Below are 17570 nucleotides of genomic sequence, written 5' to 3'. Positions count from 1 at the left end.
AGGAATAATATTTTTTTGTTTTTGTTAATTTTTTTTTGTTGTTGTTAAACTTTACAAAATACAAAAAAGTTTGCCGTCACTCTGTGCAACTGCGACCGTTACACGCCTACATACGCCCTATTTATTTATGAATTTTCTCTTGTTTGTATGTATGTAAGTACTATGCTATGTATGTAAGCATGTATGTACTTGTAATCACGACAAACGCACACATTCTCAGCACATCCAACAATCATGCACACAAATTCAACCGTTATTTTAAATTTATCATATTTTTGTTTTTGTTTGTCTTTAACCTTAAAATTATTGTCAAGATATGTTTTTAGATGATATTAGCCTGGTATTTTGGTTAGCAAAACTTTCAGTTTGTTGAAACTTTTTGAAGTGAAAATGTTTGGAGGCCAAGGAAATGCGCAAAATTTGGAGATATTTGTAGATTATTTTTTATTACAAAAAGTATTTTTTTTAATATTTGGTTTACTAATAAATTTGAAAAATAAAACTTTTTTTTTCATTTCAATTAAATTTTTTTTTTAAATTAATTTTTAATTTAGCAATATTTTTATAAAAGAAAAGAAAATATCTTTAAATTTTTGCATAAAAATAATTAATTTGAAAATAGAAAATTGCATAAAATTAATTAATTGAATACATTTTATTAAAAATTAAATCAAAATTATTTTTAATAAAAAAATATTTTAAATTAATGAATTTTATGAAACAAAATGTAATAATAAAGAAAGTAAATTTTTTATTTTATTAAAATATTATTAATTTTTATAAAATTAATTAATATAAAATAACTTTTTTTATTAAAAATTAATAATGAAATGAAACAAATTACTTTTAATTTAAAAAAATATTTTTATTTTTAAAATTTTTATAAGTTAATAAATTAAAAAAATTATTTTTAATTAAAAAAGATTTCTTAAAAATTTTAAAAGTCATTAAATGAAAAATCATTTTTTTATTAAAATAATTAATTTAAAATTTTTTTATTAATTAAAATTATAATTGTAATCTTTTTAATTTTATAAAAAATATTTTATTAAAAATATTATATTATTATATTTTATTAAAAATATTTTGTTTATTATTAAATTTAATCGTTAAATAATTTTATCAAATCATTTTTTTATTAAAAATCAATTTTTTTTTTTTTTATATAAAAAATTTTTTTAATTTAAAAAAATGGTTAAAAAATTAACATAATTATTTATTTTATTTAATTTTAACTTTTAATAAAATATTTTTTAAAAATTAAGCAATTTAAATTATTTTTTAATTAAAAATTAAATAAAAAAATTATTTAAAAAAAAAATATTTGTTATAAAATTAAAAAAATAATTATAATTTTATTAAAAATTAAATAAGAAAATATTTTTATAAAATTAAAAACAAAATTATTTTTAATTTTTATATTTTTTATAAAAAATTAATTAATTTAAAAATGTTTTTGACTGAATATATTTTTTTAAATTTAATTAAAATTAATTAATTTAAAATGCTTTTTTATTATGAAATAAAACAAATTTATTTTATTAAAAAAAATATTTCTTATAAAATGAAAAAAAAATTGATTCTTATTTTTAAAATTTTTGTAAAGTTAATTATTATAAAAAAATTTTTTTAATTAAAAATGAAATAAATAAATTATTTTCCAAAAAAAATATTTTTATAAAATTAAAAGAAAATATTTTTTATTTTTGAAACCAAATTATCAACACCAAATTTTATTTTTTACTACTTAGTTTTTTTAATATCTCTTGCTTTTTTAATTAACTTTGCTTTGGTTGTTTTGTAAACGGATATGCTGCTTATAAATACTATATAAAAGTCAAAATGCATATGTATGAGTGTGCGTGGACTAAAAAATCGTACCGATATGCGCTCTACAAAGATATGCCCTTATACTTTCTCTCTTTTCCAGATATGTTTCACAGTTTCAAAAATTATAATTTTTATCCAAATAACTAAAATTGCACGTGTGTGTATATATCTGAAAATATATTTCTGTGTGTTCTGTGTGCGTTTTGCGCATTTGCCTCAGCCTCTTAAACGTTTTTCACTTGACATTTAAAATTTAAAATGTTCTAACTTGCTGTGACAGCAGCACCACTATCAGGCAATTATTGACAAACTGAAAATGTTTTGCGTCACAAGCAGGCTAAATAGCACGGAAATTGTATACACAATCGCATTGGTGATGGTTAACTGCAGCGCTGCTGATGCGTCCGTGGCGTCGACCACGTTTATCTTCCAGCCGAGATTTCGATGTGTGAAGCACTGGAAAAATGTAAGAAATTATTATAATGATTATTATAACGAACATGATAACTAAAAATTTTTTATTAGTCTAAAAATAGGTCTGCAGCAAGCAGCTATGAGTATCCCTTTCCTTGATTTTTTTACGGAGTAAAACGTAGAATGGCTTACAATCTTCTAAAATATTGTTTTTTGGAAGAGCCTTTTGAAAAGTCTTAAGAATTGGGTAAGAATATTTTGCGTGCTCATTGTATCAACAATACTCGGTCACAAAACTGCAACTTTTTATAAAATGGACCATGCCGTGTGAAGGAAGAGAGACACTATACAACTAAGAACATTCGTAATATCAGCACTGAATGCCGGAAGGATTAAAATGATAATGCACATATGTTATAATAGTTAAAATCTCAAATTTACCTGATAATACAGCAGATCTGGTGCATCCAATGGTACTGTCCAATTTAAGAAGCCCGGTTCACCCTCAACACATTCCAGCATCAAGGTCTTCATATATTCCTCAAAGGTTTCAATCTGGGCTGATAGATCAACCGTACGATGTGTCCATTCGCAGTAACGTCCAACTAACAATAAAATAAAGACAATGAAAACTTAGCCCTATTACAAAAAATTGTTAATACTTACATGCAGTCGGTACTGGGTTACCCTCCTTATCGAATTCGACGCCGGCATAAGCTTTTTGTTTGCTTACTTCAAGACCAGTCATTTGTCCAATACCGCCTTCCGGTGAATCGGTGATATAGAATGGATGGTATCTGTATGAAAAATATATTAGCTTTGTTTAATAGTTTGATGGTCCAGCTTACCTGGCAGGTTGTGCGGGATCATCACCGCCCTCGACATAGAACTCATAAGTTTTGCCACGCTGCACCGTTATCTCTGGTATTAGCAGATCATTCAAGTACCAAGCAATACCCCAGGAAGGTATACCAGTGAGTGGCGTGTAACCACGTTTACCGCCTGTGGGACCAATACGTGCCGTGAATACGGTCTCGTTAGTAATCTTACGTGTTGGCCAGGGCTTTGGACCGCTCTGATCTTTGAAACTGTACAGCGAATTCTTGCACGAATGATCATTCTAACGATAGAAGAGTTATTAGTTGGAAGCATTATCGCTTCTAAAATACATTTCACTTACACGCGAAGAGAAATTAATGCGCACATCGTCGATGGTGTGATCGTTGCCGGTGTGCGAATGCGCATTTGCCTCCATAAGACTATTCAGCGGCCCGATCGCAGCGATCACGGACACTTCGCGATCCAATGGTATGGCAAAGTCGTAGATCGGTTCGTTGGTTTGTATGAGGCGCTTATAGCGTATGCTAGTCACATTATTCTTGCGATCGCCGCTCACTGGAAAACATTTTCGAAATATTAATATGAATTTTATGTGATTAGAGATACTAATTTACGTACAGACAATAACGTCGTTACGTCCGCCGATGCGACTATCGGGACAAGCGCCGTGCTGGCCATCGCACTGCGACAAATCGGAGATGAAGTAGTCTTCGGCACGGAAAACGCGCGCATTGGTATCGTAGAATGCGACAACAACATCCGATTGTGACATTTGCGCACGTCCATTGGCGCCAGATAGACCAAAGGCCATATACTGATCCTCGGCAATGCGTCCAAACAGCTCGATCTGTATGTATTCGCCTTGTAACTCCCATTTCACTTGCAGTTTGTCGGGTATAATCTCACGACAATTGGCGTAGACGGGACGTGGTGTGGTGGTGGTCTGAAAGCGGTTGGAATGAGTTGAGTATTCTTCGATTTGACAAAGTAAGAACTCGATTCTTTATATAATTTCGTACAGGTTGTATGAATGTACTACACAATGAGTGTTGGTAGTCTAAACTAATACTTACAGGTGTATACCACCATGGAGGCTAATGCATACGAAAGATATAAGAATATAATGTTTAATGAGATATTTCTTGTATGGCGATCATTAGGTTACAAAGTGAGCGTAGAATGCGATAATGCGTTACTCATAAATGAGGGAATTAATGATCATAATGATAAGATCAAAACGATAATATGTATGTGTGTATATACATATATAAATATATACATACATAGGACGTGTTTAAATATACATATATAACTACATTAATATATACACTATAAATAAGGCGGGACTGTCAACTAAAACTCAACAAATAATGTTTCCAAGTGATATTTACATTAAGTGCATATTTTACCGTTATTTTTGTTTGACCCAACGCTGGCGGCACATCCAAATCTTTCGGTATGAAAACATGCCCGAAATTATGCCTGTACTCCACACACCAAACCGAAAGCCAATCGATATCGTAAACTGTCAGGGAGCCCGGTAACTGTATCTCGATATCTTCACCTTGATAACCACGCAGCGGTTCTAGTGAGCCAACCTCATTGGGTACCTGAGCAAAATGCAAGAATGAGTGCAATAATCATTACAGCGTTATAACTTACCTTAATGCCCATAATATTAGGTTCGGAGCCATTGCCAACCCAGAAATAGGCATCTGGACCGGCGCCGTCATAGTGTAGATTGGGTATATAGAAAGTTTTCGCATCCAAAACACTTATGTTGCTCGAGCGTAGCCCATGTGCTAGACGTTTGAATTCCGGTAGCACGCGTGGTTTTGGTACATCTAGGTTAGGTGGGATAAAAACTTCACCGAAATCAACCTGTAAGAAAGAAATATTAAATAAATTATTAGGAAAAGTGGTTCAATAAAATATACGATGTATTAATAAAGTGTTCAATTTAGTTAAAAATCAGCTGACATTGTTAGAAGCAGCTTAGGGTTTTCCAAAGAAATGAGTCTTGCTTTTAAATAGCATATTGAAGATCGATGGCAATCACTTTGCTGAGGTGCTGAGTTCAAAATTTTTGAGTCTTATACCATTAACGGTGGGAAGGGCGTACATTGCGGGGAACGATTTCTCCGATAACTGTGGCATGTTTCCGCACATAATATGGCAATAGGTTCATGATCTTTAAACTTCTTAGTAATTGATACGACTTATTACTTAAACAGCCCGTTTATTTAATTGAAGCGGCAGTCAAGGTAGTTTGAAATAAGAATAGCTTTCGTTATAATTACTGTTACAATATATCTTCTGGATGTATTGAGTTTTCTATGTTCTGTTGTATCTATGAGATCTATATCGCAGTTTAACTTAATTGGAGTTTTACACTGAAACAGATTTCGGGCCGTAAACAAAGATTTATTTGGTTACAAGTTGGTTAGAAGCTGTTGTCAATACCCCTCCCTGCCCAATGTTTCATCCTTGCGGAGCGGCTCCCTTATGGTGTCAATGAAAGGTTCTTGTCCTACCATGTTGGTGGATACTGCGGAGCGGGCGAGCTCATCAGCCAGTTCATTCCCGGCTATACTTTTGTGACTGCGCACCCAGATAAGAAGCACTTGGTTACGATGTGATAGATGATATTTCACATTCCAATATTTCATATTAGGACAGGTTATACCTCCAATAATAACAAATTAAAATTTTAAAACGATACCTCAAAGAATTTTCACTCGGAGGCAAATGATACGATCACTATGAATATTTTCTGCTGGGCAGAACCATTCCTCTTATAATTGGGCACTTGTGGACAACTGTTTAGAGAGTTGTTTAGTCGTTACAACAACAACGGCAATGGAATGATTCCACTGTTAGACGGATGATCTAATTATCCCGAGACGGTTGACTCTTGTAAGGAGTGCTTCCCACTATGTAGAACCCATCAAATGCGTGAAAGTTGGATCAACATGACTATGTGTAATTCTGTCGGGTCATACTGACGGTAGGTCGAGGGTAAGAAAATTGGTGGCGGACCTTAAAGGTCGTACATTTAGACTCAATGCAGAATTTCCTATAATATTAATAGCAGCTGTGAATATGTCAAATATTTTGAGCAAAATTTCTTTACCTATCTGATGGAGTATTTTAAATTTTTAGAAAAGACCTTTATGTACCTCTAAACCCCGAATAACTTCAAGATATATACTAAAAATATAAGAAATGGCTTAGAAAAGCAACAAATAAAGGCGTGTCGTCCATGACAAATATTTTTACTCAATAACTAGTAATATTCTCCATTGATGTATTTTGAATGCGTTTAAACCAATTGTCGAAGAACTTTTGCCACTCAGAATGCGGTATCTCCAATAATACGTACTGAACACATCAACCACTGTGTCAACCGCTTCTTCAGAGGTCGTTGACCTCTCAGTTTATCTTTTACGAATAAATAGAAAATAAAAAGAAGTCATTCGATCCCAAGTCCAGACTATATGGTGAATGACAACGTTTTGAGTGCTTAAAAATGCAGTTGTTTCAGTCACCTGTCGATCGTGCAATAGATCTTGCGCACAACAACAATAGTTTCCTGAGTGAGCTACGGCCCCAATTGAATTGACAATATAATTGAGAAACCCTGTTGCTTGATGTGTGATAAACTTAGTTTATCGATGAATTGTTGCTGAGTTAATCCACGTCGAAAGTTGTAAAAAATAATCGCGCGAAAACTTTACTTTGAAGTTGTGAGTTGCCATACGGCAACACTAAGGTTGCCAAATCCCGAAATAGAAAAGGCCACCTACGTATATTATATTCTTCTTCTTTTTCTTTACTGGCGTAGACACCACTTACGCGGTTATAGCCGAGTTAACAATAGCGCACCAGTCGTTTCCGCTTTTCGCAAGGTGCCGCTAATTGTAGAATTCAAGCGAAGCCAGGTCCTTCTCCACCTTTGAAAATCGAAGAATAGTTGGTGTGTGCAGATTTTCTTTTCACGGGTCTTTTTCAAAATTTGGCGCATGGTGAATATCAGGTCGTTATTGATTTTCCAGGTCTAAAGCTAAACTGATAAGGTCCAATTTGTTGACGGTGGGCTTAAATTTTTCACACAATACGCTCGATAGAGCCTTATATGCGTTGTTTAGGATACTTATCCCACGGTAATTGAAGCAGATTGTGGGGTCACCCTTTTTGTGCATTGGGCAGAACGCACTTAAATTCCATTCGTCGACATACATATGTTCGTCCGACCATATTTTACAAAGAACCTGATGTATGCTCCTTATCAGTTCTTCGCCGACGTGCTTGAATAGCTCGGCCGGCAATGCATCGGCCCCCGCAGCTTTATTGTTCTTCATGCGGGTAATTGCTATTCGAACTTCTTCAAGATCGGGCAATGGAACGTCTGCTGCATCATCATGGATGGGGGCGTTATGCTTTCACTGCCATTCAGCAGGCTGGAGAAGTGTTCCCTCCATAGTTTTAGCATGCTTTGGTATATTCTATTATTCTGCGCAAATCAAAGTCTTACAAAAACAAGGAAGAACATTAATAAATTTTAAGTTTTTCAAATGAGAAGAGAAATATTTCATAATAATCCAGTTAATACTATTTAATAGCCATTGACAAGCCACTTTCTACAACCGAGTTTCTACAAGGAAGATTTCAACTGAGAAGAAAGAGCAAGCTGTTGCGCTATTTATAAAGGCGGCAGCGAATCGATGGCCTTCAGATTTTGCCTTAAACTCAGGTTTGCTAAAGCGCCAGCTTGTCGAAAGCGAAGACCGAAGAAGAATAAGTAAATAGCATGAAGATGCATTTATTTAAGTCAACGAAGATATAAAAATGCAAATATTTTGCGAAAATAATTACACGATTTACATATTTGCATACAGACAGGCGAAATTATTGCCGAAAATACTCATTTGTTTTATGCGCGCACACACACGCCCACCCATTTACTGGTGAGATATAAAGTATATGGTTGCTCTTTTTAGCATATATTCGTGCATATATATACATAGTGTGTAAATACATAGTAATAGTGTACATATATATTTACATACACAAGATTAATTATATGCTTAAATATGTATGTAATGTATGAAATGACTTTTTGTTGGTTTTGTATATTCATATGAATATGTATACTGAATAAACATCTAAAGGAATATGTATATGTAAGTAAAATACATATTAACACACTCCAACTCAAAGGGCCAAAAAAGGAGAAATGTGCGCGCGCATTGTATATACATATTTATGTGAGTAGGTGTGTAAGGAGCTTCGATTCTCCAACTTCCCCATTCGTGGTGAATATAAATGCATATTCGCATGTACGAGTTGTTGTATATTATGGCAACCGCAATGCTGGTAGTTATACATAAATGTATATTTGTATATTTGCATTGGCTGTAGAGTCTAGACATCTTGGAAAATCTATTTTTAATAATGGAATTTTTATGGAAATTCATGTATGGGTTTTTGTTGCAGTTACCTTCATTCTAACTTTAATATTTCAATGTTATCGAATATCAGATTATGTGGTTTAAATAGATTCGTTCACATAGCACCTACATATATGTAACGTCTATTAGATGATGGAGGATGGAACCATGTGTAGAAGTTCACGCAGACGACTAGTAATGATTCTTTTACATATGACTCAAGCAGCGCTCGACTACCGATCTTAGACGAAGTATTCTCTGGGTAGCCCAAAAATATCCATTTGAAGGAGAGCTAAAGTAAAAAGGCGAAATATTCCTCCCCAGGGATGTGTGCTGGGTTTGGAAGCCGACACGTAAAAAACATCCCCAATGAAAAGAAGAAAACCGTTGATACAGTTCAGCGAATTCAGAACTGGATAGCTCATGTCATCCGAATAGATAAAAACACTCCAGCCCTGAGAGTATTCGACGCAGTACCCGCCGGGGGAAGCAGAGGATGAGGAAGATCTCCACTCCGTTGTAAATACCAGGTGGAAGAACACCTGGCTGCACTTGTAATCTCCAATTGGTGCCAAACAGCGAAAAGTAAGAACGATTGGCGCGCCTTGTAAACTCGGCTATAACCGCGTAAGCGGTGTCCACGCCAATAAAGAAGAAGAATAGCTGTAGGATTGTTCCTATGTACATATAAAAACGCTCAAAGGAAACAAATTCATTTGCGGAAGACTATGCAAGCGACCTACTGGTCCTAAATAATGCCAGATGGAAGTTGAATTTTATTTGATTTGAAGCATTAGTTTCACAACACCTCAAATTTTTTTGCGAACTTGAAGAGACACTTAATGCCTCATTTTTATACCACATCTAGTCTCATGAATTGCGAAGCTCCTTGTTATCTAAGAAATTCTGGATAAGGTTAGATAGAAGCTTAGGTGGTGTTCCAGTATTTCTCTCACACCATCTCGCATCCAAAATTACCCCCAAGTACTTGGTGTGCTGCTTGATTATGATTTCAACCCCGTTGCACTTCGGGCACTTCCATGCCGCCAACTCCTGGTAAAGAGTGTCATATCCATATTATCGACATTTACCTCTAGCTTGATCGAAATCTCACATTAGAGCGTTGCCCATGCCGTTACAGATTGTGTCGAGGAATTTCGTTGTCACTAATATAGCTATGCCATCGACATAGGCATCAGTTTTGGTGTTTTCCTTTCAAATTGTTTTAGAAGCTCATTAGCTACAAGTGATCAAAGACTTGGTGACAATACACCCTCTTGAAAAGTTCCTGTTGGTACTAATCTGGGCAATCTAGCTTTGTTTCTTTCCGCGTTAATCCTCCTGCAGCTTGCTCAGTAGAGCTTTTTTCCATGCTATAATGGCAGGGTATATCTTAGCTGCTTCCGAAATGCTAACGATTGCGTTAATGGGACATTGTTTAATGCTCCACTTATGATTAGATTAGACGCCCAAAGCATATTTCTTAAGCTTTACAGCTCCCTCATTTTTTTATTAGCAGTTCTACGTTCATATGCCAGTCTGTACAGTGGCATTGACCTCGTACACACATTGCTTCTATAATTGATAAATTAACCTTCGCATGTATTTAAATACGTCGGGACGGCGCGTACGCCATTCCCGGCTACCAAAAATTACACGCACGAGCTATTCACATTAGGAATAATCGCAAAGGTCAACCCCATCGTAGTGCAATGATTAGGTCTCACTCCGGAGGAACCGCCTTCATGATCACGGTTAACCTCTACGCCAGGTAAGTATGCTTTCCAACGCTCAAATCAAAGTTCTTAAGAAGATCATCACAGAAAGTGGTTGAGAATTTCAGAATATAATGCTGGCTCACACAAAATCCATGAGAGTTAATTAAAAGGACATAAGGAGAAAAGGCAACCAAAAAGTTGTTCATACCCTCATCGGCAGGCAGCTCTGCAGTCTAAACAGGTAAAAAATCAAACTGCCTATGCCGTTTAGCATACTACATTGTGGTTGTTGTAAGAATATTTTGTATTTCTATTTTTGTTAGTATGCATATTGTGCTATATACACGGTTAACACATGAAATACAAAACTGTCTGTCACGGATCTTCTTATAAATTTTAGTGTATTATTCAAAAGACTGTAATGACCACCAACAAGATTTAGTATCAGCCTTGTATATATTAATTCTAGTAAATATATTTATGCCCCAATATAATCGTTATTGACTCGTGAAAGTTTAATACAAAGGAATCACGCTAGAAGATTTATATATTTGTAGGATGAAATAATATTCAATTCAACCTGCCAGCTAAAGTGAAGCGTCTTGATAAAGACTTTATATTATATACTGGTCATAATCTTGCTTACAGTGCAAATAATGGTCCAATAAGCCTCAAGCTGTACTAATATACTTTATTATGGAATAATGAGAACGTCTGTTCATTAAAAGAATCACTAGAGTTAGATTGGGATCTTAATTACTTGAATGCTAAAGTGATAAAGTGATAAAATCACGAGTTTCCAAACTAATCCCATGAAGAACTGTTTACGGTACTTTTTGTGAAAAAAAATTAGTTTTATCGGGACTAGTCGCGCCAGAACGCGTTTCCTATCCAAATATTCACCAAACTCATTCGAACGGACTCGCGAGAGATGACGAGCTCTGTTGACATCTCTCTAACACATGTTTGATGATTTTCAAGTACTACATATATCTTTCGCTTTCTTAATATATGCATTAGTTGAAGATGTCGAACGTCGTCCAGAACGTCACGTCTTTCAACTAAATCTCCACCGTCTTTGAAGAATTTGTACCACTCGCAGGCTTGGGTTTTTAATGAAACTGAATCACAAGCGTTTGCCAACATTCGCTACGATTCCGCACACGAAATTTGGTTATAAATACAAAATTGGAGACAAGTTCTTTCTTCGATATTATAATCAATTTTAACAAGTAAGGAAGGGCTAAGTTCGGGTGTCACCGAACATTTTATACTCTCGCATGATAAAGTGATAATCGAGATTTCATTATACGTCATTTACATATTTTTCAAATACCGTATTTTTGTAAAGTTTTATTCCGCTATCATCATTGGTTCCTAATGTATATACACGTATTATACAGAAAAGGCATCAGATGGAATTGAAAATAGCGTTATATTGGAAGAAGGCGTGGTTGTGAACCGATTTCACCCATATTTCGTACATGTCATCAGGGTGTTAAGAAAATACTATATACCGATTTTCATTGAAATCGGTAGAGTAGTTCCTGAGATATGGTTTTTGGTCCATAAGTGGGCGAGGCCACGCCCATTTTCAATTTTTAAAAAAGGCCTGGGTGCAGCTTCCTTCTGCAATTTCTTCCGTAAAATTTAGTGTTTCTGACGTTTTTTGTTAGTCGGTTAACGCACTTTTAGTGATTTTCAACATAACCTTTGTATGGTAGGTGGGCGTGGTTATTATCCGATTTCTTCCATTTTCGAACTGTATATGGAAATGCTTGAAGAAAACGACTCTGTAGAGTTTGGTTGCCATAGCTATAGTAGTTTCCGAGATATGTACAAAAAACTTAGTAGGGGGCGGGGCCACGCCCACTTTTCCAAAAAAATTGCGTCCAAATATGCCCCACCCTAATGCGATCCTTTGTGCCAAATTTCACTTTAATATCTTTATTTATGGCTTAGTTATGACACTTTATAGGTTTTCGGTTTTCGCCATTTTGTGGGCGTGGCAGTTGGCCGATTTTGAAGTTTGTAACACCTAGAAGGAATCGTCCCTATAAAGTGTATATAATGTATAAATGATCAGTATGTTGAGCTGAGTCGATTTAGCCATGTCCGTCCGTCGGTCTGTCTGTATATATACGAATTAGTCCCTCAGTTTTTAAGATATAGTTTAGACATTTTGCAAACGTCATTTTCTCTTCAAGAAGCTGCTCATTTGTCGGAACTGGCGATATTGGACCACTATAACATATAGCTGCCATACAAATTGAACGATCGGAATCAAGTTATTGTATGGAAAACTGTCACATTTGACAATATATCTTCACCCAATTTGGTACAGATTATTTCCTAAGGCAACAATGTAATCTCCGAAGAAATTGTTCAGATCGGCTTACTATAGCATATAGCTGCCATACAAACTGAACGATCGGAATCAAGTTCTTGTATGGACAACTTTCACATTTGACAATGTATCGTCACCAAATTTGGTACAGATTATTTTCTAAGGCAACAATGTAATCTCCGAAGAAATTGTTCAGATCGGTTAACTATAGCATATAGCTACCATACATTTGACAATGTATCGTCACCAAATTTTCTACTGATTATTTTCTAAGACAACAATGTAATCTCCGAAGAAATTGTTCAGATCGGTTAACTATAGCATATAGCTGCCATACAAACCGAACGATCGGAATCAAGTTCTTGTATGGAAAACTTTTTTATTTATTTTTCGAGGCAATCTTACGCAATGTGGCATGAATTATTATCCAATATAATTATAATATCTCTGAACATATTGTTTAGATCGGACCACTATAGCACATTCATACATACTCGTACAAAGCTCCTATACAAATTGGCTGAACAAAATCAAGTCCTTGTATGGAAAACTATCTTATTTAATGAAATATCTTTGCGAAATTTGTCATAGATTAACATCAAATCCAACGGTAGAATCTACGTATAAATTGTTCAGATCGAATGACTATAGCTTATAGCTGCCTTACAAACTGACCGAACAAAATCAAACACTTTTTATTTGTTAAGGGTATTATGGAGTCGATGCCATCGAAGTTATGGCTTTTTTCTTGTTATGAATAGTTATTCACCACAGTTCGTCTCACGTACACATACTTAATTTAACATAACTTGCGTATGTATGTGTGCACAACAAATTGCAGCCACTTTTGAGCGCGCTGCAGACTGCGCATGTATAGGTATTTATGTAAATACATATGCGTAATACAGCATACATATACATATATTTCACTGAGAATACTAGCACATGGATACATAATTATGTATGCGTGTGTATACTGCCGCACCAGCGTTCACACACGCCTACTTATGTACACACTTGAGTTAATCAAAAATGTCTGCTGTAATTTATTTAACCACGACGCCATCTTTTATATTCTAAGACAGCGGCCGCTACTCCCACACCACCGCATACAAACACACACACACGTTCTGGGTGAGTCGCAACAAAGTAGGACCTTCCGTTTCCTGTTTTGCTTTCTATCTGCCATCCTGCTTTCATGCTTTACGCTTTCCGCCTCCCACTGGTAAATGAAAAGTAATATTATTTCGTGCACGTGAGCCAAATAAAACAAAAGTAATTTATGAAATTTCACCCAAACTCACATAAGTACATGTATGTGAGCGATATGTGCATAGGTATGTGTTTGCCGACTCGAGTGCGCAACTTTCACACCAAAAAATGGGCGCGGTTCGAATATTAACCCCGAAAAAAATTAGTTTTGTTTTAGCCCTATACAGCGTTGGTATTGTTGTTGCTTTAGGTTTTGCAACAGTGGCAACAGTGTTGCATATATACAGGCGCTAAAGCCAACTGTGTGTAGCGTCTATGAATAATGGATGATGCTGTTTAACTTTGTAGATAGGATGTACATATATAAATATGTATGTGGATATGTATGTAGACGTATATATATATATATTTATATACCATATACATATATATGTAGATGTATATATGTACATATTTAAGTAAATGTATCTGTGCATGTGCAGATTTGTGGGCTTTGAACTTAAGCATTTAGCTTTAATGGTTTTTACCGACCTCAAGGCGCGCATCGCCGCCGAACTGACTGAGAGCAATCGCGAAATTCACACGCATACACACGCATGTAGGTGGAATTGTATTAAAGTTGCGTCAGTTGAGTTGTTTGAATGCCCATGTACAGCTATTTAATTCAACTTGCTTTACACCTGTCATAAATCGGCCGTCAATGGCTGCTTTGCCAGGCGCCTTTCAGTGCTTTTGTTGTTTATCCTCCGTGCTGTAGTCGTTGTTGTTGTTGTGTAGGTTAGAAAGTGATTTGCTGACAAAATATTTACACAATCGATTCGTGTACTACAATGACTTTGAACTTGTTTCGGAGTGAATATTAGAAAGGCAGACATCTGTCTACATACACTTTGTTTCATTAACATGAAGACATTATATTTTTGTGTATATTAGGGTGGATCAATAAAATTTTAACAGAATTTTTTGGTTTCGTACTCTTAAAAAATGTTTGATATACACCTCTAAGACTCTCCGCAAAAACGCGGAACAATCAGCATGGAAGCCGGTAGGATCGTGGGCTGTTAGAACTTTCATAAGAAGGGAGAGGCTAGCCTTATTTATGAACAAAGAGTTCACTGGATCTCTAGCGATCATTGTGCTATAAGGATCTTACGATAGCGCATAAACCGATGGTAGCCCAGCGCTGACCGAGCTCCACCGAAACCCAACTCTTCAGCAGTAGAATACACCAGAAGAGTGGAAGACCGATCCGTTCCCGTTCCATTTATAGCGGAGCTAGGGTTCCCTTTCTTTTATCAGTTTTACAGTTTACTGCGATGCCGCTGTGGTCTGCCACCCATGATAATCTTATTACAGAGTGACTCGTTGCTGTTGCTAACGAGGTTAGGCATTTATTAACGCACGGTTAGTGACTTCAAGGCTAGTATCACTACCCTGCCGTCAGAGTGAATAGTAACTTCTCTGAAGTAGGCTACGCTCCGGAGCAGTAAATCTATTGCTACCTTAATGGCAGCAAGCTCGGCTTGAAAAGGATTGTATTAGTCAGGAAGTTTGAACTGAAATTGAAGTTGTGATAAATATCACTAGTTCCAATATTTTTACAGGGTTGTGTGAAGTCACTTGTCTACGCAGATAAGCTCGAGGCGATTGACGCCTTATAAGATAATATTCGGCGCGTTATTGCTGACACACGGTCCAAAAGGCTTCACAAATTGGTCGAAAATTTGTCCTGTTAGCTGGAATTCATTTGAACCAACCGCAGCGATGACTTGCCCGAAATCACATTTGAAACATAAAACCAAATAAAACCTTATTTTAGTAACAAAGCTATGTTCTTGGCCGAAATATGCAAGGTATTTTAAGAGAATTACGTGAAACACTTATCTTGGATATACTGTAGTTTATTACCGAAAACGCATACAAATATACTAAATATATACATTTACCTTATTATTTATTGTATATTTGTAGTCGAAAAAGTCCTTTCGTATTTCTAATCAAACTTTAACAATTTTTTTTTTTTAATTTTGTTTGAGTGGCCATTTAACTCACTTGACTGCAGTTAAAATATATCAAATTTTTCGACCGTAGTCTTGCGAAAAGCAGACGGTCCAGAAGAAGGTGCCGGGTTGGCTCTAATTCACCTTCTTTCGGACAGCTTCGACAATTAACATGTGGCAAAAGTTATAGGCTCATTGCATGGATGCCTATTGGCAACATCTGGTTAAAATTTTTGCAACTGATGGAAGGGTAACATGGCTGAGAACAGGTATTTCATTGGACCTTTACAGATAAACTCTTCTCTTACTAATATTTAGTGTGGTAATATTCCAAAAGATACCGATATTATCTTTCAAACGAATCTGTAAAGCATATTTGTAAAAAATAAATCGATAATACGATTAGCTGATGAAGATGTTGTCTAATGGACTGTAAAACTGATAATTTTTCATGAGTTCTGCCTCGACGTTTTACTTGAGAAAAACGTCGTAATACAATATGGTAACCATCTCTGTTTTCATTTTAGACGGCTTGCCCTTTCAAGACATATTGTTAGTTTTTGTCGTATAATACTATTTTCCAACTTTCGGGTGGTTGTCACGAAAATAAAGGCCTCCACAAGGTTCCGCAGCATTACTGACAAAACAATGTATTCAAAATTATTCTAAATTGTGGTAAGTTAAAAAAAATAAAGAAGGAAAGCGTATGGATCTGGTTGTAAACGGGGACAAGACGAAATATCTCCCGTCATCACTTCGGACTGAGTATTCAATTAAGAAGTAAAGTCCTCTGTCGACGAACAAAGACCAAACTCTACAATTCACTGATCATAGCCGTCCTACTATATGGTGCAGAGGCATGGATGATGACAACATGTGATGAGTCGGCGTTACGAGTTTTCGAGAGAAAGGTTCTGCGGAAGATTTATGGTCCCTTGTCCGTTGGCAACGGCGAATATCGCAGTCGATGGAACGATGAGCTGTACGAGATATACGTTGACATTGAAATAGTTCAGTGAATTAAGAGACAGGGGCTACGCTGGATAGGTCATACATTCCGTATGGATGAAAACGCTCCAGCTCTTAGAATATTCGACGCAATACCCGCCAGGGTAAGCAGAGGTAGAGGAAGAATTTGACTCCGTTGGAAAGACCAGGTGGACTACCTGGCTACACTGGAATATCTCGACTGGTGCACTAATGTAAACTAGGCTATAAACGCGTAAGTGGTGTCTACGCCAATAACGAAGAAGTTGCAACAAATACTTTTTTTCTAAAACAAGCTTTGAAATTTTTGAAAAAAATCAAAATCAACTAGGATTATTTTCAACCTACATTTTTGACCCTTTCCAAGCACCTTTCACCAATTTTTCCATAATTACAATCACTCAGCTCCCACGGTATGCCGTTATGTGGTTTTTTCCTTAATTAAAAATGAATTATAGCAAAACTTGTGCGTCCACGCGACCGCAGTTTGTCGGAATCATTTTTATAATTGTCAAAGCAACCACGATTGCGAAAATATCTTATATAAATTTGTAGATATTTATGTATATATATGTGTGTGTGTGTACTATCATGTGCCTGTGTGTAACCGCAACATAAGGAAACGCAAAGCAAATCTTCTTACCGTAAATCGTCGGCACCACACGGACAGCCATCGTATATCCTTAATCCTTTTGCCCATGGGCAGACGCAGTATGATGTTGGTGTTGTTGTGCGCTTGCAAAATTGGTGGATCGCTGCGGGTGAGAAAAGG

At 35.8% G+C, this 17570-nt stretch overlaps 1 protein-coding gene and 1 non-coding gene across 2 annotated transcripts in view; both read right to left on the bottom strand.

Annotated features, from left to right (window-relative positions):
• Window positions 1-1727: 1727 nt before the first annotated feature.
• The window catches only part of LOC120775761 (protein Skeletor, isoforms B/C), a 100059-nt gene continuing 84216 nt past the window's right edge, over window positions 1728-17570 (bottom strand). Inside the window, exons 4-12 of the mRNA XM_040106097.1 lie at window positions 17442-17553; window positions 4747-4965; window positions 4494-4694; window positions 3703-4027; window positions 3425-3639; window positions 3093-3364; window positions 2911-3041; window positions 2686-2849; window positions 1728-2286 (exon numbers count right to left, since the gene is read on the bottom strand). Of these exons, the coding sequence (XP_039962031.1) occupies window positions 2122-2286; window positions 2686-2849; window positions 2911-3041; window positions 3093-3364; window positions 3425-3639; window positions 3703-4027; window positions 4494-4694; window positions 4747-4965; window positions 17442-17553 (1804 nt within the window). The 3' untranslated portion in view covers window positions 1728-2121. The remainder of the gene's footprint in view (window positions 2287-2685; window positions 2850-2910; window positions 3042-3092; window positions 3365-3424; window positions 3640-3702; window positions 4028-4493; window positions 4695-4746; window positions 4966-17441; window positions 17554-17570) is intronic.
• Window positions 10149-10313, bottom strand: LOC120767099. The gene has a single exon (XR_005704654.1). It is a non-coding gene; the product is annotated as a U1 spliceosomal RNA (small nuclear RNA).

The sequence above is a fragment of the Bactrocera tryoni genome, chromosome 1, assembly GCF_016617805.1.
Source record: "Bactrocera tryoni isolate S06 chromosome 1, CSIRO_BtryS06_freeze2, whole genome shotgun sequence".
NCBI classification, from domain to species: domain Eukaryota; kingdom Metazoa; phylum Arthropoda; class Insecta; order Diptera; family Tephritidae; genus Bactrocera; species Bactrocera tryoni.
This window is presented reverse-complemented; position numbering and strand designations above follow the sequence as displayed.